Genomic DNA, 22,487 nt, shown 5'->3' on the forward strand with positions numbered 1-22,487 from the left:
CATTAAGTCAGTTGCTTCCATTTGGTTCCTCGTCATCGGACTCCCCACTTTCTGCAGGTGCTAATTGCAGTTAATGAGGTGGCACATTTCTCAAATGAATTTACAGAGATTGCACAGTAGGCTGAGGACTGTGATTGTTAGTAAATCCGGCAAAGAATGGAGCTGATGGTATTCCTTCGCTTGTGTCAACAAACAGGGATGTGGAGGGTTGAGGGTGGTTTTAGGCCTAGTAATTACAAGCCCTGATTAATGGTAAAACACAGCCACCCTCTTGCAGTTAAGAATGGATGCATGGGGTAGTGTGTTTGCTTTTGTGCGTTGTTGATTCAATGTCAGTTGGGTGAGGCATCCCATTAATTTTAAGCTCTGACAACTAATTGTCCCTCCTTCTCATTATTTGAACAAACAGTTTAATCAGCCAAAGATTATATCGGAAGCCTTGAAAAGCCAGAGCGCCAGAGCTACAGAGTCTCAGGAACCTCACCGACAACACAACCTGTGGTCTTTCGTTAGGAATCTCTATCGTTTTCTTTATCCTCAGTTATGTTGAAGATAGTAAAAGTGATCATTTTTTCCCTTTGCTTCTTTGGTTTTGTACCTGCTGTAAGTAGTTACATCTGGGCCTGGATGTTGTCAATTCCTTTCAAAGGATCTCAAGAAATCTCCGCCAAGCAGAGTTCAGGCACTCAACCAAATGACCAAGAGAGAAGTGTGAGTATGAGTTAGACAAAAGGTCTGGAACCCAGACGGGAACTGGTTACTGTTTTATTAATCATTTGGCTCTGAATTTTGATGTATAACTCTGGACTGCTGCTGCCAGCTCCACTGTGCCTCTGTTCCAAGCTGTATTTTTCTCAACTGTGCGATACTATACATTCTATTTGCAAGTGGAAGGGACTGGGCAATGGAATCAAGCAATTAGTTCATAATTTTAAAACACCGGGTTAAAGTCCAACATGTTTGTTTCAAACATGTTTTGGAGTTTAACTTGCGCTGTAAGACGTCATACTGTGCTCACCCCAGTCCAACGTCGGCATCGCCACATCATAATTTTAAAAGAATCTTCAGTTTACAGAGGCTTTAATGAGATTTTTAAAAATAACTTTTCCTGAAGTTTCTGAGATTCAAATCTATTCTCCTGCTCTTCGTAAAAATTACAATTGGTGGTTTGCTAGCTATACTTTAATGCCTTTTATTTAGAAAGTAAATCTAGGGGCGGCGCAGTGGTTAGCGCTGCTGCCTGCGGCGCTGAGGACCCGGGTTCGAATCCCGGTCCTGGGTCACTGTCCGTGTGGAGTTTGCACATTCTCCCCGTGTCTGTGTGGGTTTCGTCCCCACAACCCAAAGATGTGCAGGGTAGGTGGATTGGCCCTTAATTGAAAAGAAAATAATTGGGTACTCTTAAATTTTTTTAAAATAAAAGTAAATCATCAATTGGGTTTAAATGAGTCCCTGAATGTTTAAACACAGAAAAGTTAATTCATTCTGGAAAAGTAACATCAAGTTAAAAGTTTGAGAAGATTCTAAGCAAAGGTCAAAATTTTCCTGAGTAACTTTCTCTCACGTGGCAAGCTGGTGTGTAAATTGAAAACCTGGATTCAAGGATAAAAGTAAAAAGTACTGATCTGGGAGATTAGGGACGGGGGTGCATAGGGGAGAAGTACACGGAATCTTATGCAGGGTTGAGATGTCAGCATGCTGATAGATTGGCTGAGATCAAAATCAAGACTGTCGTAGACGTAGTCAACGTGATACCTGAGCCAGACCATTCTGTCATTGTTCATGTCACTCTTGTTTCATCAGCCTGGCTAATGCTTGTAGACTGGCACAGTCATTAGTTTCTGGTTTGTAGGACTCGTTCTGTTATATTTGGTTCCAAACTTTGCAGTCCCAGCAAGATGATGGTTTATTGGTGAAACCCATTTTAATTAAATTACTTGATGTTTGAATGTGGAGACCCATCCTGCCAAATTATTTTTGATTCCATCAGTATTCCCCCTCTTTTGGTCTTGTGATGCAGTGTGGGCAGTGTCCCCGCCTCTTGAGCCTGAAACACTGGCTCGAGTCCCGCCCCAGGACTTGATGGCCAAGGAAGGTGCATTCATAACACGGCCAAACAGGTGGAGTGTGTCAACCTGCAAATCCTTCCAAAACAGACCAAAGGCTGGTGGTAAAAGCCGGGGATTCCTGATCAGCCACGCTTGATGCGGTGTGCACCCCTAAAGCTATAAGCCCCTGGCAACAGACCAGAGACCTGTTCTGGGAATTGCTAGTTATGGAACTGGACAAAGGCCTGCCTTGGTACACCACTAGGTGTGAGAAGAAAATCGGAATTCTCTCTTTAAAAATGTCCGATATTTCAGTTCTACAGACACTGGCTGGCCTATAGTACCTCATTCCCAAGGAAATAGTTTGTTCAGTCCTGCTCTTAAATCAACATGGAGCAGGTGCCTTTGAATCATAATCGGGAGCAGGACCCACTACTCATTCTCATTCCTCCTCTTTCAGAAACTAATTGTGCCCCAATTTAAAATTCCAAAACAATCATTGCATGCAATAACGTTACCTTACCTTTGTAGTAGCACTGTTACCTTACCTTCGTAGCAGTACTGTTACCTCGGAGTCCGAAGATTAAAAGTTTAAGACCCCGCTCTATGGTTTCAATATATAGCCTCGGGCTGCCGTTTAAATGGACTATTCAGAGATTGTTGGAGTTAGTGTCCTTTGGATGAAATTGAGGCTCTTTTGTTGTCTGTTCAGCTGGATGTGAATAGGATTGCATGATGTGAAGTATGGGAGTTCCTTCAGTCACCATTTATCCTTCAGTCACAGCAGATTACAATATTTATCTTGTTGCTGTTTGCAACTCGAGTGTAAATTTCCTGCTGTGTTTGTCCATGAAACAACAGTACTTCAAGAATGGCTGCACAACAACTTGGGATGTACCAAGGACACAGAAGATGCAGCAAATTCTTAACTTACCAATTCTACTAAAACACAAATCAGAGGAGCATTATTGTTGGCATGGACTGATATAATATATTAAGCCCAGGATTCCTGTTATGCATCTGTGCATGTATGAACTGAACCATTCGTTGAATTTGTCTAAACAGCTGTGTATATTATGCAGGTCAAAAGACACTAACATTTACAAGAAATCCCACTTATTCAAACATGCACGTTTGGAGAATTGAGGACAGTCAGTGCTCAGCTGATTAACTGCATTTAGAAAAGTAGATTCTTCACAGTTGTAAATTAAAATATTTTTCTGTTGTATTCTGCAGACACAGTGTGAACATGACCATGGCTGTGGAGTGGGATTTTTCTGTGACAAACATTTTGGCGTGTGCGTCCCTTTAAGGCATGAAGGTCAATTCTGTCGCCGGGATAGTCAGTGCTCCCAGGGTCTAAGCTGCATGTTTGGCCAGTGTCACTTCACTGTCCCCAAAGGGCACGAAGGTAAGACTAATAGGTAATCTGAACCAGCCATCCCATACCACTGCAAAAAACAGTGAGGAAATTTAGACCGCGACGTTGGTATTGATGTGAACAAATTGGTTAATGGTCCTCTCGTTAAAAGCAGCTAGCTTTTACACTCCAATCTATTTCGAGAAAAATTATACAGATTTCTAGTCATGCTTATTTTAGGATGGTTGGATCTGAAGAGCCCATTTGATATGCAATGCCTGTGACTACTGCCAATCACACAATTCACTGTTCTTGTACAAGGGACTCCGACATGAAGTGATATTTACGCAGGACAATCCCAAATCTCCAACTGACACCATAGCATAAGGCATAGCATTCGGAAGATTGATACAGATGAAGCTTTTGTCACCTTCTCCACTACCATGGGTTAATACATTTTTTTATTTCCTTGTTCCTCTAATAAGCAAGCCTGGCTCTGCAGGAACTTGACCAGGGGGGAGTTTGATAGGAGGCTTCAGTTGGAGTGGAGTTCACGTTCAGTGCAGCCTCCAATTTCTTTTAGTTTTTTCCAGTGGTCTAACATTGACCATTTCTCTTCAAACTTTCGCTTCTTTTCCTGGGCCTATGCCTGGATTATGGGCCTAAAGGCACCTCCTGCCCTCTGGCACTAACCCCATTCTCAGTGTGGGCATTGCTGGCATTTATTGCCCATCCCCATTTGCCCTTGCAAAGGTGATTGCGAGCTTTATTTTTGATAACACTGTGGCTTGCTGGGCCAGTGCCAATGGGAGGAGTCAGCCACATTGTTGTGATAGTAGTACTGGAGTCACATGTAGGCCAGACCAGGTAAGGATGGCGAATTTCATTCGTTCAAAAGGTTTAGGGAGCCAGATGGGATTTTAGTGATCGGGTAGTTGCATGGCCATCATTTACGGACAATAGGGGCAGCACGGTAGCATTGTGGATAACACAATCGCTTCACAGCTCCAGGGTCCCAGGTTCGATTCCGGCTTGGGTCACTGTCTGTGGAGTCTGCACATCCGGGTTTCCTCTGGGTGCTCCAGTTTCCTCCCACAGTCCAAAGATGTGCAGGTTAGGTGGATTGCCCTTAGTGTCCAAAATTGCCCTTAGTGTTGGGTGGGGGTGTTGACCTTGGGTAGGGTGCTCTTTCCAAGAGCTGGTGCAGACTCGATAGGCCGAATGGCCTCCTTCTGCACTGTAAATTCTATGATAATCTATGATGTTGCAGGTGTATTTAATTAGCTGAAAATAAATGTAGAATATAAAGTCAATCAGAATGTGGAAGGGTTGTTAACTGTGGCTGGATATGCTCCTGAATCATAGCAGGGGAGGCAGTGACAGTGGTACGGTCACTGGACTGGTAAACCAGAGCAATGCTCTGGGGACCCAGGTTCAAATCCCACCACTGCAGATGGTGAAATTTGAACTCAATAAAAACAGGAATTTTAAAAAGTCTAATGATGACCATGGAACCATTGTCAAATCGGCCCTTTAGGGAAAGAAATCATCTGCCGTCCTTACCTGGTCTGGCCTACATGTGACTCCAGACCCACAGAAATGTGGGTGACTCTTAACTGCCCCCTCAAGGGCAATTAGGGATGGGCAATAAATGCTGGCACAGCCTGCAATGCCCATGTTCAATGAATAATTCTGTCAAACCGCCTTTCTTTCTTCTCCCAATGACCACTCTATTCCAAGAAAATAGGGGTAAAGATGGGTAGGAAATCTATCACATTTTATTGCCATGATGATTTTCATTTTGGGTCATTCACAGACCTGTCCCAGCAATTAATCACTAATTCCTAGGCATTCCAGATCAACCCTGGAGGGCAGTCACCCCTAGAATATGACCCAACCTGACAGTATTTCCATCACCCCAGTAGAATGTTGGGGCATTAAACTGTTCACATTTTACTCCAGGGGCTCGCTGTAAAGCGGACACAGACTGTGGCGCCTCCATGTGCTGTGCCAGACACCACGGAGAGATGATCTGCAAGAAGAAGTTGACTTTGGACATGAACTGCTATGTCCCTGATGGTGGGCTGGCTTACAGCATTAACCAGCTCTGCCCCTGTGAGGAAGGGCTCGTCTGTCGAAGCGGCAGAATCACAAGAGAGTAAGTATAACACACTCATTGTCTCATTCTGGACAAGTAAATAATGTGGACTCCCTTGCAGTGCTGAAGTATGGTTCTCACCAAATGTCTGGCTGCCTTCTGGAAGCAGGATGGAAGGGCCATGTTCAACCACAATGATCTTTGCTATCCCAATCAACTGGCACCGAGGGCTGAACAGGGAATCAGTACTCAGAACTTTGCAAGGTGGTCTAATGTCATAAGGTACTTGGATTTTATAAATAAGATTGCTGTTTAAGGGACTGTTAAGGATGATGGTATACTCTACCTATTTTCCCATTGCACAAATTAGAAAACTGTTAAATTCATTCTAAAACCATCACCTCTGCTCCAAGCACAAAATTCCCCAGATGTCTATTGGTTAATACACTAGTGTGGAACTAAACAGAGAACCAAGGAATGAATGCGAATATTGAATAGCAACAGATGAGTGAAATGTTGAATGCGATCAGAGCAGAAATTAATCCAACCACTCACTCAACGAGAATTACACAGTGATGGGAGCCCCCCCCCCCCCCCCCCAAACTGGCCTAATCATTGGAGCATCAAATCAGGAAGATTAGTAATCTGACATGGTATCTTTCTGATCCACATGCCTCATTTGGAACCATCTTCCTTGTCCCATGGGACAAATGGAGAGAAATATTGCCTGCTTCTAAAGGATTGTGAAAACAACTTAAATTAAATAATCATTAAAACAATTTATTTTCTCACAGGAAGAGTTTGACTACTGGGAGAACACCAATACCTGGCAGTGCCTGAGTCCTTCCTTGTCCTAACTGAAGAACCTGTATTTATTGTAAATATCTTCTATGTTATTTAATTATGTATACTACACAATTAATGGCTTCATAATGTAAATAATGATAGCAGTGAATTCTATGTAACTGTTGATGAATATGATAAAGTACTGTACAGATATGCACAGAAATAGTTTGTTCCAAATGTTCACTGCTACGGAAGTAAATGCTCTAGTTGGTATTTTCACTTTGCGGTTATCACACCCTTTCAAATATTTTGGCTACAATATGCACGCCATTCGAGAAGTGCAGGATGTGAGGAAGAGGTGACTTAGTTCCCAAACTCCTGAAGTTTTGCTTTTTTCATAGAGTCTATTGTAGATTAATTGAGAAACCGATTGCAATGATTAATCCATGATTTCATTATCATTGCATCAAGAGACCATCAGAATAATAAAAGCCAAACTAACTTGCTTTCATTTAGTTCCTGTGATGCAAGGGCAGAAGGTCCACAAATGCCCAGATTTCCAGTAGGTCTAAGCATTGATGTTCCTGTCCATCATGCCAGGGATGCCAATGCAGATTGCAATAGATGACCAGTAGTGATTTGCCATTTAACGCCAGGAATTTTCACATTTGTAGGGCTCAATTGGGACAAAATTGGAAGTGGGCTTTAATGAACATGGAATGTCACTCCTGCATAATTGCTGCAAGTGGAGCAGCTTGCTCACCCAAGTTGCCAGACAGCCCAAAAATACTGTCCTCGCATACCGTTGCTAGTGCTTGCATCAAACAAAAAGAATCATCGAGAAAGGATAAAAAGCACAAGTTTATTTAAAACATGTTCTCACATGACTTGGAATGAAAAATGTTTTACATGTATTTTCAATACAGTACAATGAGTAGAATGTTAACATGTCATTTTCAATACTGGCTCATTTTCTCACTTTAGATGCGAGTCACCTGTTAAATATTAATACTTAATAGGGTATAAACTGAAGAAAAGTGAAGGCGAACCCGACAGTTGAATGTCTGCCACCAGAGGCTTAAAATGAAGCTACATGATCAAGTGCTTTATGGAAATGACCAGTTTCTGAAAGCAGGATAATGTGCACCCAGTACAGTCTCCATAGGGATTAAGTATGCAGTTTGTGGAGGTAGAGCGTTTGAAATTTCTTGGGTCATTTTATCCTGTGGCTCCCAAAATTTTAAATCCTCGCCTATACTTCTAAAACCTAAAATTAGGACACTGTTGGAACCATGGTCCTAGGAAGATAGCCAATTGACAGTGTGGTTCAAAGGTGGGTGCACATCAAGCAGACTGGTGACAGAAGTTCCAGATAGCATTGCACCATTCTTAATGCATAAATTGCACAAGGATTTGAAATGATCTTCAGCACAAAGTAAACCAATTACTGGGTTCCAACAGCATCCATCACAAATTCTCACTGGAGAGAAAGATATACCGAGGCAAGTTGAAACAATTTGGTCAAATTCTTTGCACCTCTCACTTACAAAAGTAAATATCTAAAATCAATTAATCATTTGGTGTAATCAATGTGTATCGATAACCATCTCACTAACTGGCTGATTATACCTCCGAAAATGTATGATCTTGCTTAAACAAGTCGTTTATTGCGTCAGCTCACACTGCCTCCAGGAAATACATACCCCTGGAATTACTACCCCATCATAGAAGCACCATCAGCACATGGAATGCAACTCAAACAGAAGGTTTAGCACCGCCTCAGGGGCAACTAGGACTGGGCAATAAGTGCCCAGCCACACCCACAGCGAGATTAGATTAAACAGAAGTTCACAGCCATTTATCAGTAAATAAAGTTTGAAAAAGTTTGACCATTTCATCAAAATTAAACACATTATAGAAATAGTGTCCGTAACAGAAGCCAGAAAAGTAAAAAAGGAACACACAAGGGACTTCTCAAATCTTATACAAAATGGAGTGCTAATAATGAAATACTGGCATTGTAATAATCCAAGACTGAGGATTTTCTTGGAAAATATAATTGTACATACAAACGGAGAAAGGATTTAAAATGATAAAAAAATCTTGGTATCTGATGACTGCATGTTGACAGAACTAGGGCAGAGGTAGGCTAAAGGCAATCATCCTGACAATATGGGAAAAGACATTCTTTAAAAAAGCAGAAACTTTTACCCAAACATGCAGAATAATTCTTGCTCATAATGTAACATTGGCAAAGTCCGCCGGCTAATTTCAAAGACATCCCTTCTCGTTGATCAGTTACATTTAGTGCCTAAATTGCCTGGTGCTTCCATCCCAAGCACAGTCTGCAAAAGGTCAACTCTCGTGCATACTACACTTGATGCATGCGCTGCCTCTCAGGCCACATGGTAATGCGACCAGAAAACAAATCTCATTTTTACTGGGCCTAAACATCAGTAAGGGGGATACCAATGGGTGAAGCATGCCCTGCAACAAGCAATTTTCTACAAACTGAGCAAGTTTGTCACTCACAGCACTCCCTACAATAGGCACCCAAGACAGGCACCAATCATAGAAAGGCGACCTTCAGCCTTTCCCAGACACGGGCAGGTAGTCTGGGTCTGGATCCGTCTTTGGAGACTTGCTCAACACTATCACATCCCACCCACTGGCCACAAAGAATAACGCTCCCAATCAGGGCATCCTTCCATATCCCTAATCCAGTAGAAACAAAAGAATACCTTAATTCCACGCACTATCTCCCAGCACAGACAGTGATGTGGCGAAATTAGTGGTGTCAAATGCATTTAATAATAATCTTTACTAGTGTCACAAGTAGGCTTACATGAACACTGAAATGAAGTTACTGTGAAAATCCCCTAGTCGCCACACTCTGGCATCTGTTCAGGCACACAGAGGGAGAATTCAGAATGTCCAATTCACCTAACAAGTACATCTTATGGGACTTGTGGGAGGAAAATGGAGCAAATCCACGCAGACATGGGAGAATACTCCACACAGACAGTGATCCAAGCCAGGAATCAAACCTTTGACCCTGGTGCTGTGAAGCAACAGTGCTACCCAATGTGCTACCCCAGACACCAATAAAAAATGTTTCAGAAATTATGTCCAAGTAATCCAATAGATGTTTCCCGGTGTATCTAAATGTCCATGGCTTCATAAAATAGACTCACTTTTGTATCTTCAATAATGCAAATTCTGTATCACAAATCATGTGAACTTCTGAGCAGGAAGGGCAAGAGGTTAAAATCAGGAAAACTTTCACTGGGATTTGGAGGAGGGAGGCTTTGTGAGGTAGAAATATCTTTTGATTTAGACTCCTTTTCCTCACCCATCACAAACATAATTGAATTTATTACAGGAACTAATAAAATTTTGCGGAACCTGCAAAAGTGTTTGTACAAAGGGCTGGTCAATAAAGTACATGAAACCCGGGAAGCCACAAGCCGGACAGTTTGGAGGCAAAACAGGTGCTAGTGAATTGGCACAGTGTGTACAATAATACACAAGGGAGCTACTGATTATTTCAGGGTATAATTAACACAATTTCTTGAATACCAAGAGCCCTGCTCCAGCATTCAGGTCTTGATTTACTACCTGCAGTATTTTAAAAAATAATTAAAACCTCCTACAGCCCCCCCCCCCCCCCCCCCCCCCCCAATCCTGGAACCCGCGATGTAAAATGGCAGGTCACCTCTCCCATATTCAAAGGCCTATTCTTTTCTCATTCGTCACTATTCTCGCAGCAGCTCCTGCATAAGGCTATTGTTGACAGGTTATTCGACCCAAATTGTTTCTAGAACCACTCCTATCCTCAACGTCGAAGAAACATTTCCAGGAGTCACTAAACGACTATTAGAAGCAGGTATTTTGGCATTCATTGTTTAACCAGGTGAAACAAAGCTGAGCGTCTCAGCCTGACCTCGACTGATGCACGGACCAACAGTTGGAAGGCTGGCTGTTCTATCAGAGGTCCTATCACACTAGGTGGTGCTGTTACCCGTCAGGCCACTGCAGGAACCTCAGCTACAGTCCCATCACCCAATTGTTTTCAGTTTCAGGTCATTACTTTGGTAAATGTGTGTTTAGAGACAAAGAGAACTCCACCTACACTCAGATAGTCATTAAGTTGAGACTCGAGGTAGAAAGCATAACTGAAACAGGCAATTATCTTGGCGTTCCGATCTAGTGCACTATTTCCAAGGATCAGACGGGTAGCTTAGTGTATCTACATCAATTACATTGGGTGTGGCTGTAGCAGTGCAGAGTGAAGTCGGCATGAGGCTAAATTGGCAATTTAGGAGGGTCACATAGCACAGATTGAACTGCACCTTAAGAATTGGGGCTGCAAATGCAGAGTAACTGGATTACATCCCGATGTACATGCACAATATCCCCTTTAAGTACCCTTAAAGTCAAGACATGGTATGTGACCAGTTATTTATTGGAGGCCACATAGATTAATTTGGAGAACAAGCTTGCAGCAGCAGATTTGTCCAATATTTACCTTCATTTGCAACTGGAGGGTGTGCAGATCACAATTTACGTAAACCACTCGCTGATGCAGTAGACCCCAGCATTGCAACATTGATTTACCCAACCAAGAGCAAGGCAACAAATGGCCAAGTGCAACTCTTTCCAACCGCCTCAACAAATTTCAAACCAGGAATTCAGAAATACATGAACCATTTGATCTTTTTAAGGCCAGGTTGTGGCTGCAAGATAGGGGCGGGGATTCTCTGATCAGAGTTCAGTCTGTCACCACTGCCGGCGAGAACAAGAGAATTTGGCACTCAGCCATAACTCCATCCACTGCAGTGGGACTGGAGAATCAGTGTGAACGGATGGCCAGGATTATGCCTGCCATCCTGCCTACACACAAGCTTGGTAACTGCTACTTCAGTTTTAAAAGAAAGTAGTAATTTTGAATAGGGACCGATACAAATGGAGGAAACGGTCTTATAAGACGTATGCACAAGACCCATAGGGTCTTCATGCAAGAGCAAAAAGGTTCTTCAAATTTGTGCTAATGCAGCAAGATAGGATGTCTGCACAAGGAACCCAGAAGGTATAGTATGCAAGTTAACTGCCAAGATGAGAACAAACTCAACTTTGATAGTTGCTGCTGGAATAGACATGATCAAGGAACAGCACATGGAAGAAGAGTGAAGAACAAAAAAAAAAGAAAACCATGGCCATAATTCCACCTCCTGCTGCTCAAGTTGTAGTTACAATGTCAAGTCTGCCTCATCACACAAACTATTTCTGAACTCTAAATTATTACCATCTATTCAGCTTTTTCTTTTCTTTCTGGCCTTCAGCAATTCCATGATATGGTCGATCTGATTCAATGTGGTGCATTGTTCTACTGAAGATATCGGACCAGTGCTTCATTTAGCACCAGACCAACGTAAAAAGTTCAAACTATGTATTAACTGCATTAACCCCAAATGTGACTGACAAGTTAATCCATTGTTTGAAATTGTAAATTTTCACAATCACTCAACAACGCAACTGACGGCAAATGGAGTGTGTGACAACTAGTTAGTGCTGAAAATGCAGCACAGGTCTATCAGTATTGGAAAGGTCAAACGGCAGGGCTACTGCTTCTGTCAGAGAGATTCCTGCTCATGAGGAAAAATATGTGTTAACTGCACCAGATGCTGAAGGAGCGGTTCTGTATTTGGGACCATGTTATTGAATTAGTCAGTCTCTTCGTCTTCACCCTTTACATTGCTTTGGAATAGAGAATAGCCCACTTGCCATTAGACTTTCAGAATGGTGCTCTGCACCTTGAAATCGGCTGCCACTTAAAACAGGAAACAAATTCAAATGGTAGCTGGGCTTGCCGATGCTCTATCTCCCCCTGGCTTTGGGTTCCCATCACCAGGGCACTGATTACTTTCATAGACCTACAGTGCAGGTCATCGGGTCTGCACTGATCCTTGGAAAGAGCACCATACCTAGGCCCAGACCCCAACCTAACCTTTTGAATAACAAGGGACAATTTATCATGGCCAACCCAACCAACCTGCACATCTTTGGACTGTGGGAGGAAACCAGAGCACCCGGAGGAAAGCCACGCAGACACGGGGAGAAAGTGCTAGCTCCACACAGTCACCCGAGGCCGTAAACCTCGTCACCTCTCTAAAGAGGGGGAAATATCACTCATCTGAAACTCAGTCACTCCTCCACTCATTACACTGATGAAAAGACTGGCTTAAAAGCAGGTATTAACTGTTCTTGATAATTGAGAATTTGCAGCATCCTTTGTCCACTGAAACAAGGTGTTCTATGATAAAAGAGCAGGTGCTGAATGTTAACCACCCAAAACAGAGATGAGGTCTGAAGTTCAACAGCCTCCTAAGAATTTTCATGCCTTAAAAGCGGTCGATGGCAGCAGCAATTCACCCCTGTGTCCCACCAGCTCAAGAGGCAGAACACAGGTTTAACCTTGAATGAGAAACCGGTATAAAAGCCCTTTCTATTTAATTGAAGCTTCAAAGCTCTGACTATTGATTCAAGCCCTATAACAGACTAATACTGATCAGTGATCTAATGGTGCTTCATTCAATAGAATATTAAAAAAACTCTAGAACTCGATCAAGGAGCCAAACTGTTCCTGAGGTTCAATAAAAATTAAATACTTTTGCTGGTCAGGATGAATGGAGAACACGCGTTGAGGTACAGGCTGCACAATTCTGGTTTCCGACTTAAACACTGGAAACAATTACAAAGATCAACATGCGCATTGACCACATACTTAAAAAAGGTTACCACAGAAACTTTGGCATGTTGCTGATTGCATGAAGTTTTTAATGCCTTGGCTCTTCTGTTTAGCAATGCACCATGGAGGCCTCCAAGTTTCCACAGTTGGCGTTTTGTTTCCTGAAAATCTCCCCAAAAAAGGAACTCAAACCTGCATCTCGGATGGCAGGAAGTTGAAAATCCAGCACAAGTCATCTTTCCATTCTTCCTGTGTATCTGTTTGCCTCAGGCTTCGCCAAGGTGGCTGCCCTCCTGTCGCTGTGCCTGTAGGTTCAAAAATGAAGGATTCTCTGTGCATCACAATCCAAGTGTTCCAGCCAGGGGCCATTGTCTTTTGTTTCAATCATTCTCGCTAACAAGGCACGGATCCATTTCTGTTCCTGCAGCTGCCGACGGATGAGTCATTTCTTTTCAAAAGTTTTTTTTTTAATCCTGCTTGCCGGCACCAAGCTCTATTTTGCGGCTGTTTTCAGTGTCATCCATTCCAACCCTTGACCCAGTCTGAAAGAGCGGAAGAAATCATGTAAATATACATAACCCCTGCCAGGTTCACAAGGTTTATGAAAAGTGCTTCAAGTCTGGATGGTAATATTCTTTAAAGGCAGCATTCTTTTCTTTTAAATTTAGGAAGACCCAATTATTCCCCCCCCCCAATTAAAGGGCAATTTAGCATGGCCAATCCACCTAACCAGCACATCTCTGGGTTGTGGGGGCAAAACCCACGCAGACATGGGGAGAATGTGAAAACTCCACATGGACAGTGACCCAGGGTCGGGATTCAAACCCGGGTCCTCAGCACCGTAGTCCCAGTGCTAACCACTGCACCACATGCCGCCCACAAAAGAAGACATTCTCACCAGCACATCATTCAACAGAATTTACAGAAGCAGACCTTCAGCCTAACTACTCCATACCAGCCTCTTTTGAATTAAAAAAAATAATAAATTAAGAGTACCCAATTCATTTTTTTTCCCCAATTAAGGGGCAATTTAGTGTGGCCAATCCACCCACCCTGCACACATTTGGGTTGTGTGTGTGGTTGGGGGGGGGGGGGGGGGGAGGAAAGACTGACAAACACAGGGAGAATGTCCAAATTCCGTGACCCAGGGCCGGGATTGAACCTGGGACCTCAGCGCCGTGAGGCAGCAGTGCTAACCACCGTACCACAGTTCTGCCCTTGCGCGCCTCTTCAGGCCACATGCCACCCAACCCCATTGGGCTATACTTGCACACCTTTACCAATAAATCACATCACAGGTTCGATTCCCCACTGGGTCACTGTCTGTGTGGAGTCTGCACATTCTCCCAGTGTCAGCGTGGGTTTCCTCCGGGTGCTCCGGTTTCCTCCCACAGTCCAAAGACGTGCAGGTTAGGTGGCCATGCTAAATTCCCCTTGGGTGATCAAAAAGGTTAGGAGGGGTTATTGGGTTACGGGGATAGGGTGGAAGTGAGGGCTTAAGTGGATTGGTGCAGACACGATGGGCCAAATGGCCTCCTTCTGCACTGTATGTTCTATGTATCTATGTAAATAATAGTCCATGCCAAAAGCTGTGTTACATAGTAAGGGCAAAGTGGAGGAACAAATGCAAGCCAGCACTTCCTGCTCATTGAGAACTTGGGAGGAAATTGAAGGAATAAGCCGTCATTTTCGAAACCAACTTCAATTTTGATGATGCAGTCACTAAACCTTTTAGAAACTATAAAACTCCCACAAAATTGGTGATGGATTTTTTAAATTACAAAACAATAGCAGCATTTAGACCTGGCAAATTATGCATTACTTTGTCACTCATTGCAAAAGGATGATATCCAAACTTCATTTAAGGGTTGAACTAAATGTCTGGTACAAAATCTTCCTGTAAATTCCTCATTATAGTCACATTTTGGTATTGGCATTAATAATGTCTCAGTCCGACAGAACTGATTTCAAAGCATTGCTTATTGATGCTGCAGGCTTCTGAAGAAATACTATGAGTTTTGTTGCTCAGCAACCCAATGCCTCTGTCCCAGGAACTGAAGGTTTAAAGCAATCCCTGCCCAGTCTCAAGGCTGCCTTGGGGGTAATTAAAAAATTGCTCAATTGTCAGGCAAGTTTTTTAGTCTATTTTTAAAAAGTTACACAATTGAGCGAGTCTTTTCCTTTAACTCCTAGCTCAGAAACATGAAAAGTTATAGTACTACATGTTTCAATGGCAAAGAATTCAATAACTTGGATTAGTTCAGCTATTGACAATGTTAATGCAGATCTCTCCCAAAATCCTGTATTTCCGTATATTTACATTTTTTTCCAATTATGCGGCAATTTTAGTGTGGCCAATCCACCTACCCTGTACATCTTCCTCAGCACTGTGAGGCAGCAGTGCTAACCACTGTGCCACCCCTGTGTTTGCATAAGATTAAAAAGTCAGATGGCCATGGAAGACAAACATTCCGGGCAGGATTCTCCGTCCTGCCAGTCCAATTTTCCAGCGTGGCACGCTCCCGCCAGCAGTGGGATCCTCCGTTTCGGCAGCCAGCGAATGGAATTTCCCATTGTGGCCATCCCATGGCGTCAGGAAACCCACGGGTGTGGGTGGGCTGCCGGCGAAGCGAAGGATCCCACCGGAGAATCCCGCAGCCGTAGTCAACTTTCCAGAAAGGACTTGCGTAACTAATTCATCTTTCAGCGAGATATCCATTACAGTCCAACACTAACCCTTCGCCAGTGAGTGCACAACAGGCCTGGATGTGCCATGGATGGTCTTTGATGGCCGTTAGTGTGAGAAACTTCGAAATCTCCGCAGCCGACATGGAGTTCTTCATGTCTTGTTTATTGGCAAATACCAGCACAGCTGCCTTCCGGAGGTCCTAGAATGAAAACAAGCCATTGTTACAAACTGTTTAAAAAAAAATTCCATTCAAGGGGCAATTTAGCATGGACAATCCACCTACCTTGCACATCTTTGGCTTGTGGGGGGAGAGACCCACGCAGACACGAGGAGAATGTGCAAACTCCACACGGACAGTGACCCGGGGTCAAACCCGGGTCCTCAGTGGTGAGCCAGCCGTGCTAACTACTGCGCCACCCCATTATTACAAATCTTACAGGACAAAGCCAAAAGCATTAAAGGGCAAATCATCCCAGGAATAATGCTGGGAAACAGCACATGCATAAACCAAACTGTAATCCAGGCTCAGCATTCAATCTGCACAAGCTTGTTTAACAAGTCTACCCATTAAGCAATGTCTGTACACGTTCCCAAGACCAACATCAGGTAAAGATTACATGGGCACACAATACTGAAACAAGACATTCCATGCTGGTGTTTATGCTCCATTTGAGCCTCATCCAATCTTTTGCAACAGAAATCATTAGAATAACCCTCTGCTCCCTTCTTACTCACGCTCGCCACTGTGGTAGCAAGTTCCACATTCTCACCACTCTTTGGTAAAGACGTTTCTACTGAATTTCCAAGTGGATTTTTTGGTGACCATCTTTCATTGTTAGACTCTCGTCTTCCAAAAATGGGAACATTCTCTATCATCTCGAGCGGGCCAGTCCCTCCTCAATAGATACATCTGGCGGCACAGTAACTTCACAGCACCAGGGACCTGGGTTCGATTGCTGGCTTGGGTCATTATCTGTCTGACTCCCTGAGCCATGGGCCACAATCAACAAGAAGAAACACCTCCTCCACAAAAGTCCTCAATATTGGGGTCCCGCAAGGCTGCGTACTTAGCCCCCTACTAGATTCCCCATTCAAACACGACAGTGGCAAACTTTGGCTCCAACTCCATTTTAAAGTTTGCTGACGACATGATCATAGTGGGATCAGATCCCGAACAATGATGAGTCAGAATACAGGAGGGAGGGGCAGCACGGTGGCGCAGTGGTTAGCACTGCTGCCTCACAGTGCCGAGGTCCCAGGTTCGATCGCGGCTCTGGGTCACTGTCCGTGTGGAGTTTGCACATTCTCCCAGTGTCTGCGTGGGTTTCACCCCCACAACCCAAAGATGTGCAGGATAGGTGGATTGGCCACGTTAAATTGCCCCTCAATTGGAAAAAATGAATTGGGTACTCTAAATCTATATAAAAAAAATACAGGCGGGAGATGGAGAATCTATGGAGTGGTGTAACGACAACAATCGCTCCCTCAATGCCAACAAAACTAAAGAGCTGGTCATTGACTTCAGGAAGCAAAGTATTGTACACACCCCCTGTCAGCATTACAGGGCCTAGGTGGAGATAGTTAGCAGTTTCCAATGCCTAGGTGTCATATCACCAAAAATCTGTCCTGGTCCACACATAGAACATTACAGCGTATTACAGGCCCTCCATGTTGCGCTGACCTGTAAAACCACTCTAAAGCCCATCTACACTACTCCCTTATCGTCCATATGTCCATCCAATGACCATTTGAATGCCCTTAGTGTTGGCGAGTCCACTACTGTTGCAGGCAGGGCATTCCACGCCCTTACTATGCGGAGTAAAGAACCTACCTCTGACATCTGTCCTATATCTATCTCCCCTCAATTTAAAGCTATGTCCCCTCGTGCTAGACATCACCATCCGAGGAAAAAGGCTCTCACTGTCCACCCTATCTAATCCTCGGATCATCTTGTATGCCTCAATTAAGTCACCTCTTAACCTTCTCTAACGAAAACAGCCTCAAGTCCTTCAGCCTTCCCTCGCAAGATCTTCCCTCCATACCAGGCACCATTCTGGTAAAATCTCCCCTGCACCCTTTCCAATGCTCCACATCCTTCCAATAATGCGGCGACCAGAATTGTAAACAATACTCCAAATGCGGCCGCACCAGCAGTTTTGTACAGCTGTCAACATGACCTCATGGCTCCGAAACTCAATCCCCTCTACCAATAAAAGCTAACACATGTCAACACTACCACCAAGAAAGCACAAAACACCACCTATACTTCCTCAGGAAACACTAAGGAAATTTGGCATTCCACATTGACTCTTACACAACTTTTACATGTGCACCACAGAAAGCATCCTATCTGCTGCATCACAGTCGGTATGGCAACTGCTCGGCCCCAAGGACCAGAAAAAAAACTACAGGGAGTCATGAATACCGCCCAGTCCATCACAAACCTGCCTCCCATCCATTGACTCCATCTACACCTCCCCGCTGCCTAGGGAAAGCGGGCAGCATAATCAAAGACCCCCTCCCACCCGGCTTAACTCATTCTTCCAACTTCTTCCATCATAGCAGGAGATACAAAGTCGGAGAAACACACACAAACAGACTGAAAAAACAGCTTCTTCCCCACTTTTACCAGACTGCTAAATGACCCTCTTATGGACCGATCTGATCACTTCACACATCTTCACCTGATGCCTGTGTCTATGTATTTACACTGTGCATTTTATGTTTGCCCTATTATGTAGTTTCTTTTCATGTACAGAATGATCTGTTTGAGCTGCACACAGAAAAATATTTTTCACTGTACCTCAGTACACATGACAATAAACCAATCCAACTTGACTTGCTGACTCCATTCAATACAAACTGAACCTGGCATGTTCCCGCACAGAGGGGCTTGTAGCTATTCTCAGTCAATCTGACCACCTAGCCATTGGGAGACATTGAACCAATACAGATTTGAGATTCTATATTCCAGGCATGACTTTAGTAGTAAACACCCTCATCTCCCCCAACACATCCAACATCAAAGAATCCCTACAGTGGAGAGGGAGGCCATCCATCCATTACGTCTGCACCAACCACCCAAAAGAGCACCCTTCCGAGGCCCACACACCCTACACTATCCCTGTAACTGCACCTAACCATTTGACACTAAAGGACAATTTAGCATGGTCAATCTATTAACCTGCACATCGTTAGACTGTTTGAGGAAACCTGGAGGAAATCCACAGAAACCCAAGCAGACACGGAAGGAAAATGCGCAAACTCCACACATCAGAGACTGAAATTGAACCCGGGTCCCTGACGCCGAGAGGCAGAAGTGCTAATCACCGTGCCACCATAGTCTCGTTTTAGCAGCAAATCATACCTCATGTGCAAGCATTTTGTACAGTTCCTCTTTCGTAAGTGTCAGCCGCTCTCTGTCTGTGCTGTCCACAACCAAGATAACAAACTGAAAATAAAATCAAATTCATCCATAAGGAATAGGATCCAATCATTACTCACGAGTATCATATGCAATTAGCTTCTTGTAAACCTTCATTGTCAGCTATTTCCTCAGAATGTACCATACTGTATAACAATTGGAGACAAGTATTGATGTCATATATGGCATTTCCGTTCTACTTCGTCATTGCATATACAGGCTTTGGTGATGTCACAAATGCTCTCGATCTGACCAGGTAAAGCATAGCCGGACTGTGAGACTCCAAGTTGTTGTGCACAACTCCATATCCACTTCAGTACAGCAAACTTGGGAGGGTGGGGACAAGGGATAAGGACTCAGTGAAGTGCTCTTGTATTGAGTGATCTAGATTAACCAAATTTGGCATCAAGCCTGCCTGTTCAATTCAAGTCAAGTGAATGACAACACCCACACCTAACGTCTCTTGGAGTACAAAATAAGCATTGTTTAGGTTTCCTATTTGAGGATTAGTGGTTTGAGGACCAAAGCAGGTTCACTGGCAATGCTGGCTAAATGCAGTATAAAGCAATTAGTCCTCAGTGTCAAAATAATTTAATTAAACACCAATTTCAACACAGTTCTACTCGCCTGGTGCAGGTAGGCAGACAAGAGAATTTAGATGCAATGCTTCTAGTCTGGCTTGGCAGAGGAGACCCCAGTAAATTTGCTAGATTCATTTTCAACTTTAAATAGATCTGGGAGCTTCACGCAAGTTAAATGGATGACAGATTGGAGTGTTGTGCAAGAACTACAATAGAGAGATAATGCCAATAGACTGAGTAATGCCAGCTGTGATACAAACTTCAGAGTGGAGATTACTATACTGTCTGAACAGGGTGGCCGATCACTCCAGCTGTTAGCCATCTCCAATTTATTTTACATCACAAAACCAGAAACTTTAAAGAGCAGTCAACTAGACACCAATTTAACCTCAATAGCCACCAATACCGAGGCATGCAACAGTGCAGCTCAATGCAAAGCAGTGCTCCAGCAGGGAAAGTTCAAAACCCTTTGTTTTACTACAAGCTGCTATCAGTGCTTGCGGCTCATTTGAAAATTGAGGAGTTTCGGTAAAAAGGGAGAAAATGATTACGCTGACAGAAGCGTCAGCAGAGAGTAGACACAGATTAAAAGCAATTGCTTACAAAAAATAAAAATTAAAAAAAAAAATCAGGAATGCATAGCCTGAAAGGCTGACAGAAACAAATTCAATAGTATTTTTCAAAAGGCAATTGGATCAATAGTTGAAAGGAAAAAGGTCTTCAGGACTATGAAGGAAAGTGTAGGAGTGTGAAATGGATAGCTCTCACTTGGAAATGGGCCAAATGACTTTTTTTGTGATGGATGGTTCTAGGATTTTTAAATAGAAGTAGAGCAAATCAATTTGGTTGTACAAGTGGCCATTTGGCGTTCACATCAATCATATCATAAAATATTGACTCTTAATATTTTCAACCCACAGCAAGTTACAGCATAGGAGGCCAATCAGTCCATCAAGTCAATGCTACCAGCCCCCTCCCCCTCACAAATGGGGCAATCTAGTCAGTCCAACTCCCCTCCTCCTGTAACACTGTAGCTTTATTTCCTTTTGCAGCCATTAACCATTTCCAGTTCCGCCACTCATGGGCAGTGATTTCCAGATCATTACCATTCATTCAATTAAAAAGTTCCTCCTCGCATTCACCCTGCACAAATCCAATCTGTGTTCCATTGTCTTTGTACCAACAGCTAATAGGAACTCTTCCTGCACATTTCGTGCCAAGTTTGCCAATCCAAGGAAGAATTGGTACCTTTGGATTTGGCCTCAACACCTCCAACATGGGAGGGGAGTGTACAAAAACTAGCACACAGCACACTGTAGCCATTGCTGTGCACCAGAGCTCCAAGGAACTACCAGCTCTATTTTACGAAGAAGAAAAAAAGAAGAGAAATAAATCCTTTGGCAAGAGTCACTTCAATCTCACCATCATGTGATACAACAACTCAAGGGGATATGCAACCCTCGATGTCTTTTGTTCCCCATTAAATCCAACCGGAAACTTTTTTATTGCATTCACGAGGAGCAAACCTCAGCATGGTCAGCACTATAGAGGACCCAGGTTTGATCCTGGGCCGCTGTCCATGTGGAGTTGCTCATTGTCTGCATGGGTTTCACCCCCACAACCCAAAAGATGTGCAGGGTAGTAGGCTGGCCACACTAAATTGCCCCTTAATTGGAAAAAAAATGTTGCCAATAGTTATGGGAGCCACCATTGTAAAATGCAGAATTGGGCCGATAGTAGATGTTCTGCTTTTGACATAAAAGGCTTCGATTTTAAGGTGACAGGGAAACCTCTAACTGGATTCAATTTCAGGGAATAGAGTACTCGAAAGCACAAAACAGCATTAGGCCCATCATATCGGCAGTGAAGAACACATCTACGAAGGTGCCTCATATGATAAACTTGTTTCAGCAAGTCACATGGAAAAATTTAAAAGTGCATTAAAAATCCAGCACAAAAGATTTCCAATTCAAATCCTGCACATAAAAGGAAATGTCCCCAAAATGTATCTTTTATGATTTAGGAATCATTATGCACCATTTTGCAGAAAGGAAGCATGGTGGCACAGTGGTTAGCACTACAGCCTCACATCACAAGGGACCTGGGTTCAATTCCAGCCTGGGGTAATTGTGTGGAGTTTGAACGTTCTCCCGTGTCTGCGTGGGTTTCCTCCGGGTGCTCTGGTTTCCTCCTACAGTCCAAAGATCTGCAGGTTAGGTGGATTAGCCATCCTACATTGCCCCTTAAGTGTTCAAAGGTTAGGTGGGGTTACGGGGATAGGGCAGGGGAACAGGCCTGGCTAGGGTGCTCTTTCAGAGGGTCGGCCTCCTTCTACACTGCAGGGATTCTCTGATCTGAACATAGATAGTATCCACAGGCAAACCTCCTTAAGGTGGTTTGAAGGGTGCAACTCCTGCATCAGAGGTGCAGTTACAACTCATGTAAAGCTTTGTGATTTGGAATTTGTCATGAGTTGGTTAGATATTTAAACATTGCACCTCTGCCCATATCCAGATATTTGCTGCTCACCAATAAATTCAGGTGCTGCGGCTTACAGTGTGTTAGGAAGAAGCTCTTGGGAGCGTCAGCACAGGCATCGCTCAGTTAGGCTACAATGTTGTAATTTTATTTTTTCCACAAGGCAATGCATGTAAATGGGTTTCAATGTATCTCACTAATTTCAATTGTTGACCATTGAAAGTACCAGTAATTTACAGGGGTGGAGGCAGAGACGGGGGTGGGGTGTTGAAGGA

General features: G+C 43.5%; 2 protein-coding genes across 5 annotated transcripts in view; one reads left to right on the top strand and one right to left on the bottom strand.

Annotated features, from left to right (window-relative positions):
• Positions 1–302: 302 nt before the first annotated feature.
• LOC119953967 (dickkopf-related protein 3-like) lies at positions 303–7,534 on the top strand. The gene is made up of 4 exons (XM_038778693.1): positions 303–711; positions 3,285–3,459; positions 5,371–5,566; positions 6,301–7,534. Exons 1-4 carry the CDS (start codon positions 544–546, stop codon positions 6,344–6,346), a joined length of 585 nt encoding a protein of 194 aa, XP_038634621.1. The 5' UTR covers positions 303–543; the 3' UTR covers positions 6,347–7,534.
• A 5,766-nt stretch (positions 7,535–13,300) lies between these two features.
• LOC119953968 (ADP-ribosylation factor-like protein 5B) overlaps positions 13,301–22,487 on the bottom strand; it is a 33,296-nt gene continuing 24,109 nt past the window's right edge. For 3 of the 4 annotated variants that reach the window (XM_038778697.1, XM_038778694.1, XM_038778696.1), the window contains exons 4-6: positions 19,097–19,180; positions 15,777–15,928; positions 13,301–13,582 (exon numbers count right to left, since the gene is read on the bottom strand). In XM_038778697.1, coding sequence (XP_038634625.1) covers positions 13,534–13,582; positions 15,777–15,928; positions 19,097–19,180 — 285 coding nt within the window. In that variant the 3' untranslated portion in view covers positions 13,301–13,533. The remainder of the gene's footprint in view (positions 13,583–15,776; positions 15,929–19,096; positions 19,181–22,487) is intronic. The other variant, XM_038778695.1, reaches the window with a different exon arrangement.

This window comes from Scyliorhinus canicula, chromosome 19 (genome assembly GCF_902713615.1).
Source record: "Scyliorhinus canicula chromosome 19, sScyCan1.1, whole genome shotgun sequence".
Classification (NCBI taxonomy): domain Eukaryota; kingdom Metazoa; phylum Chordata; class Chondrichthyes; order Carcharhiniformes; family Scyliorhinidae; genus Scyliorhinus; species Scyliorhinus canicula.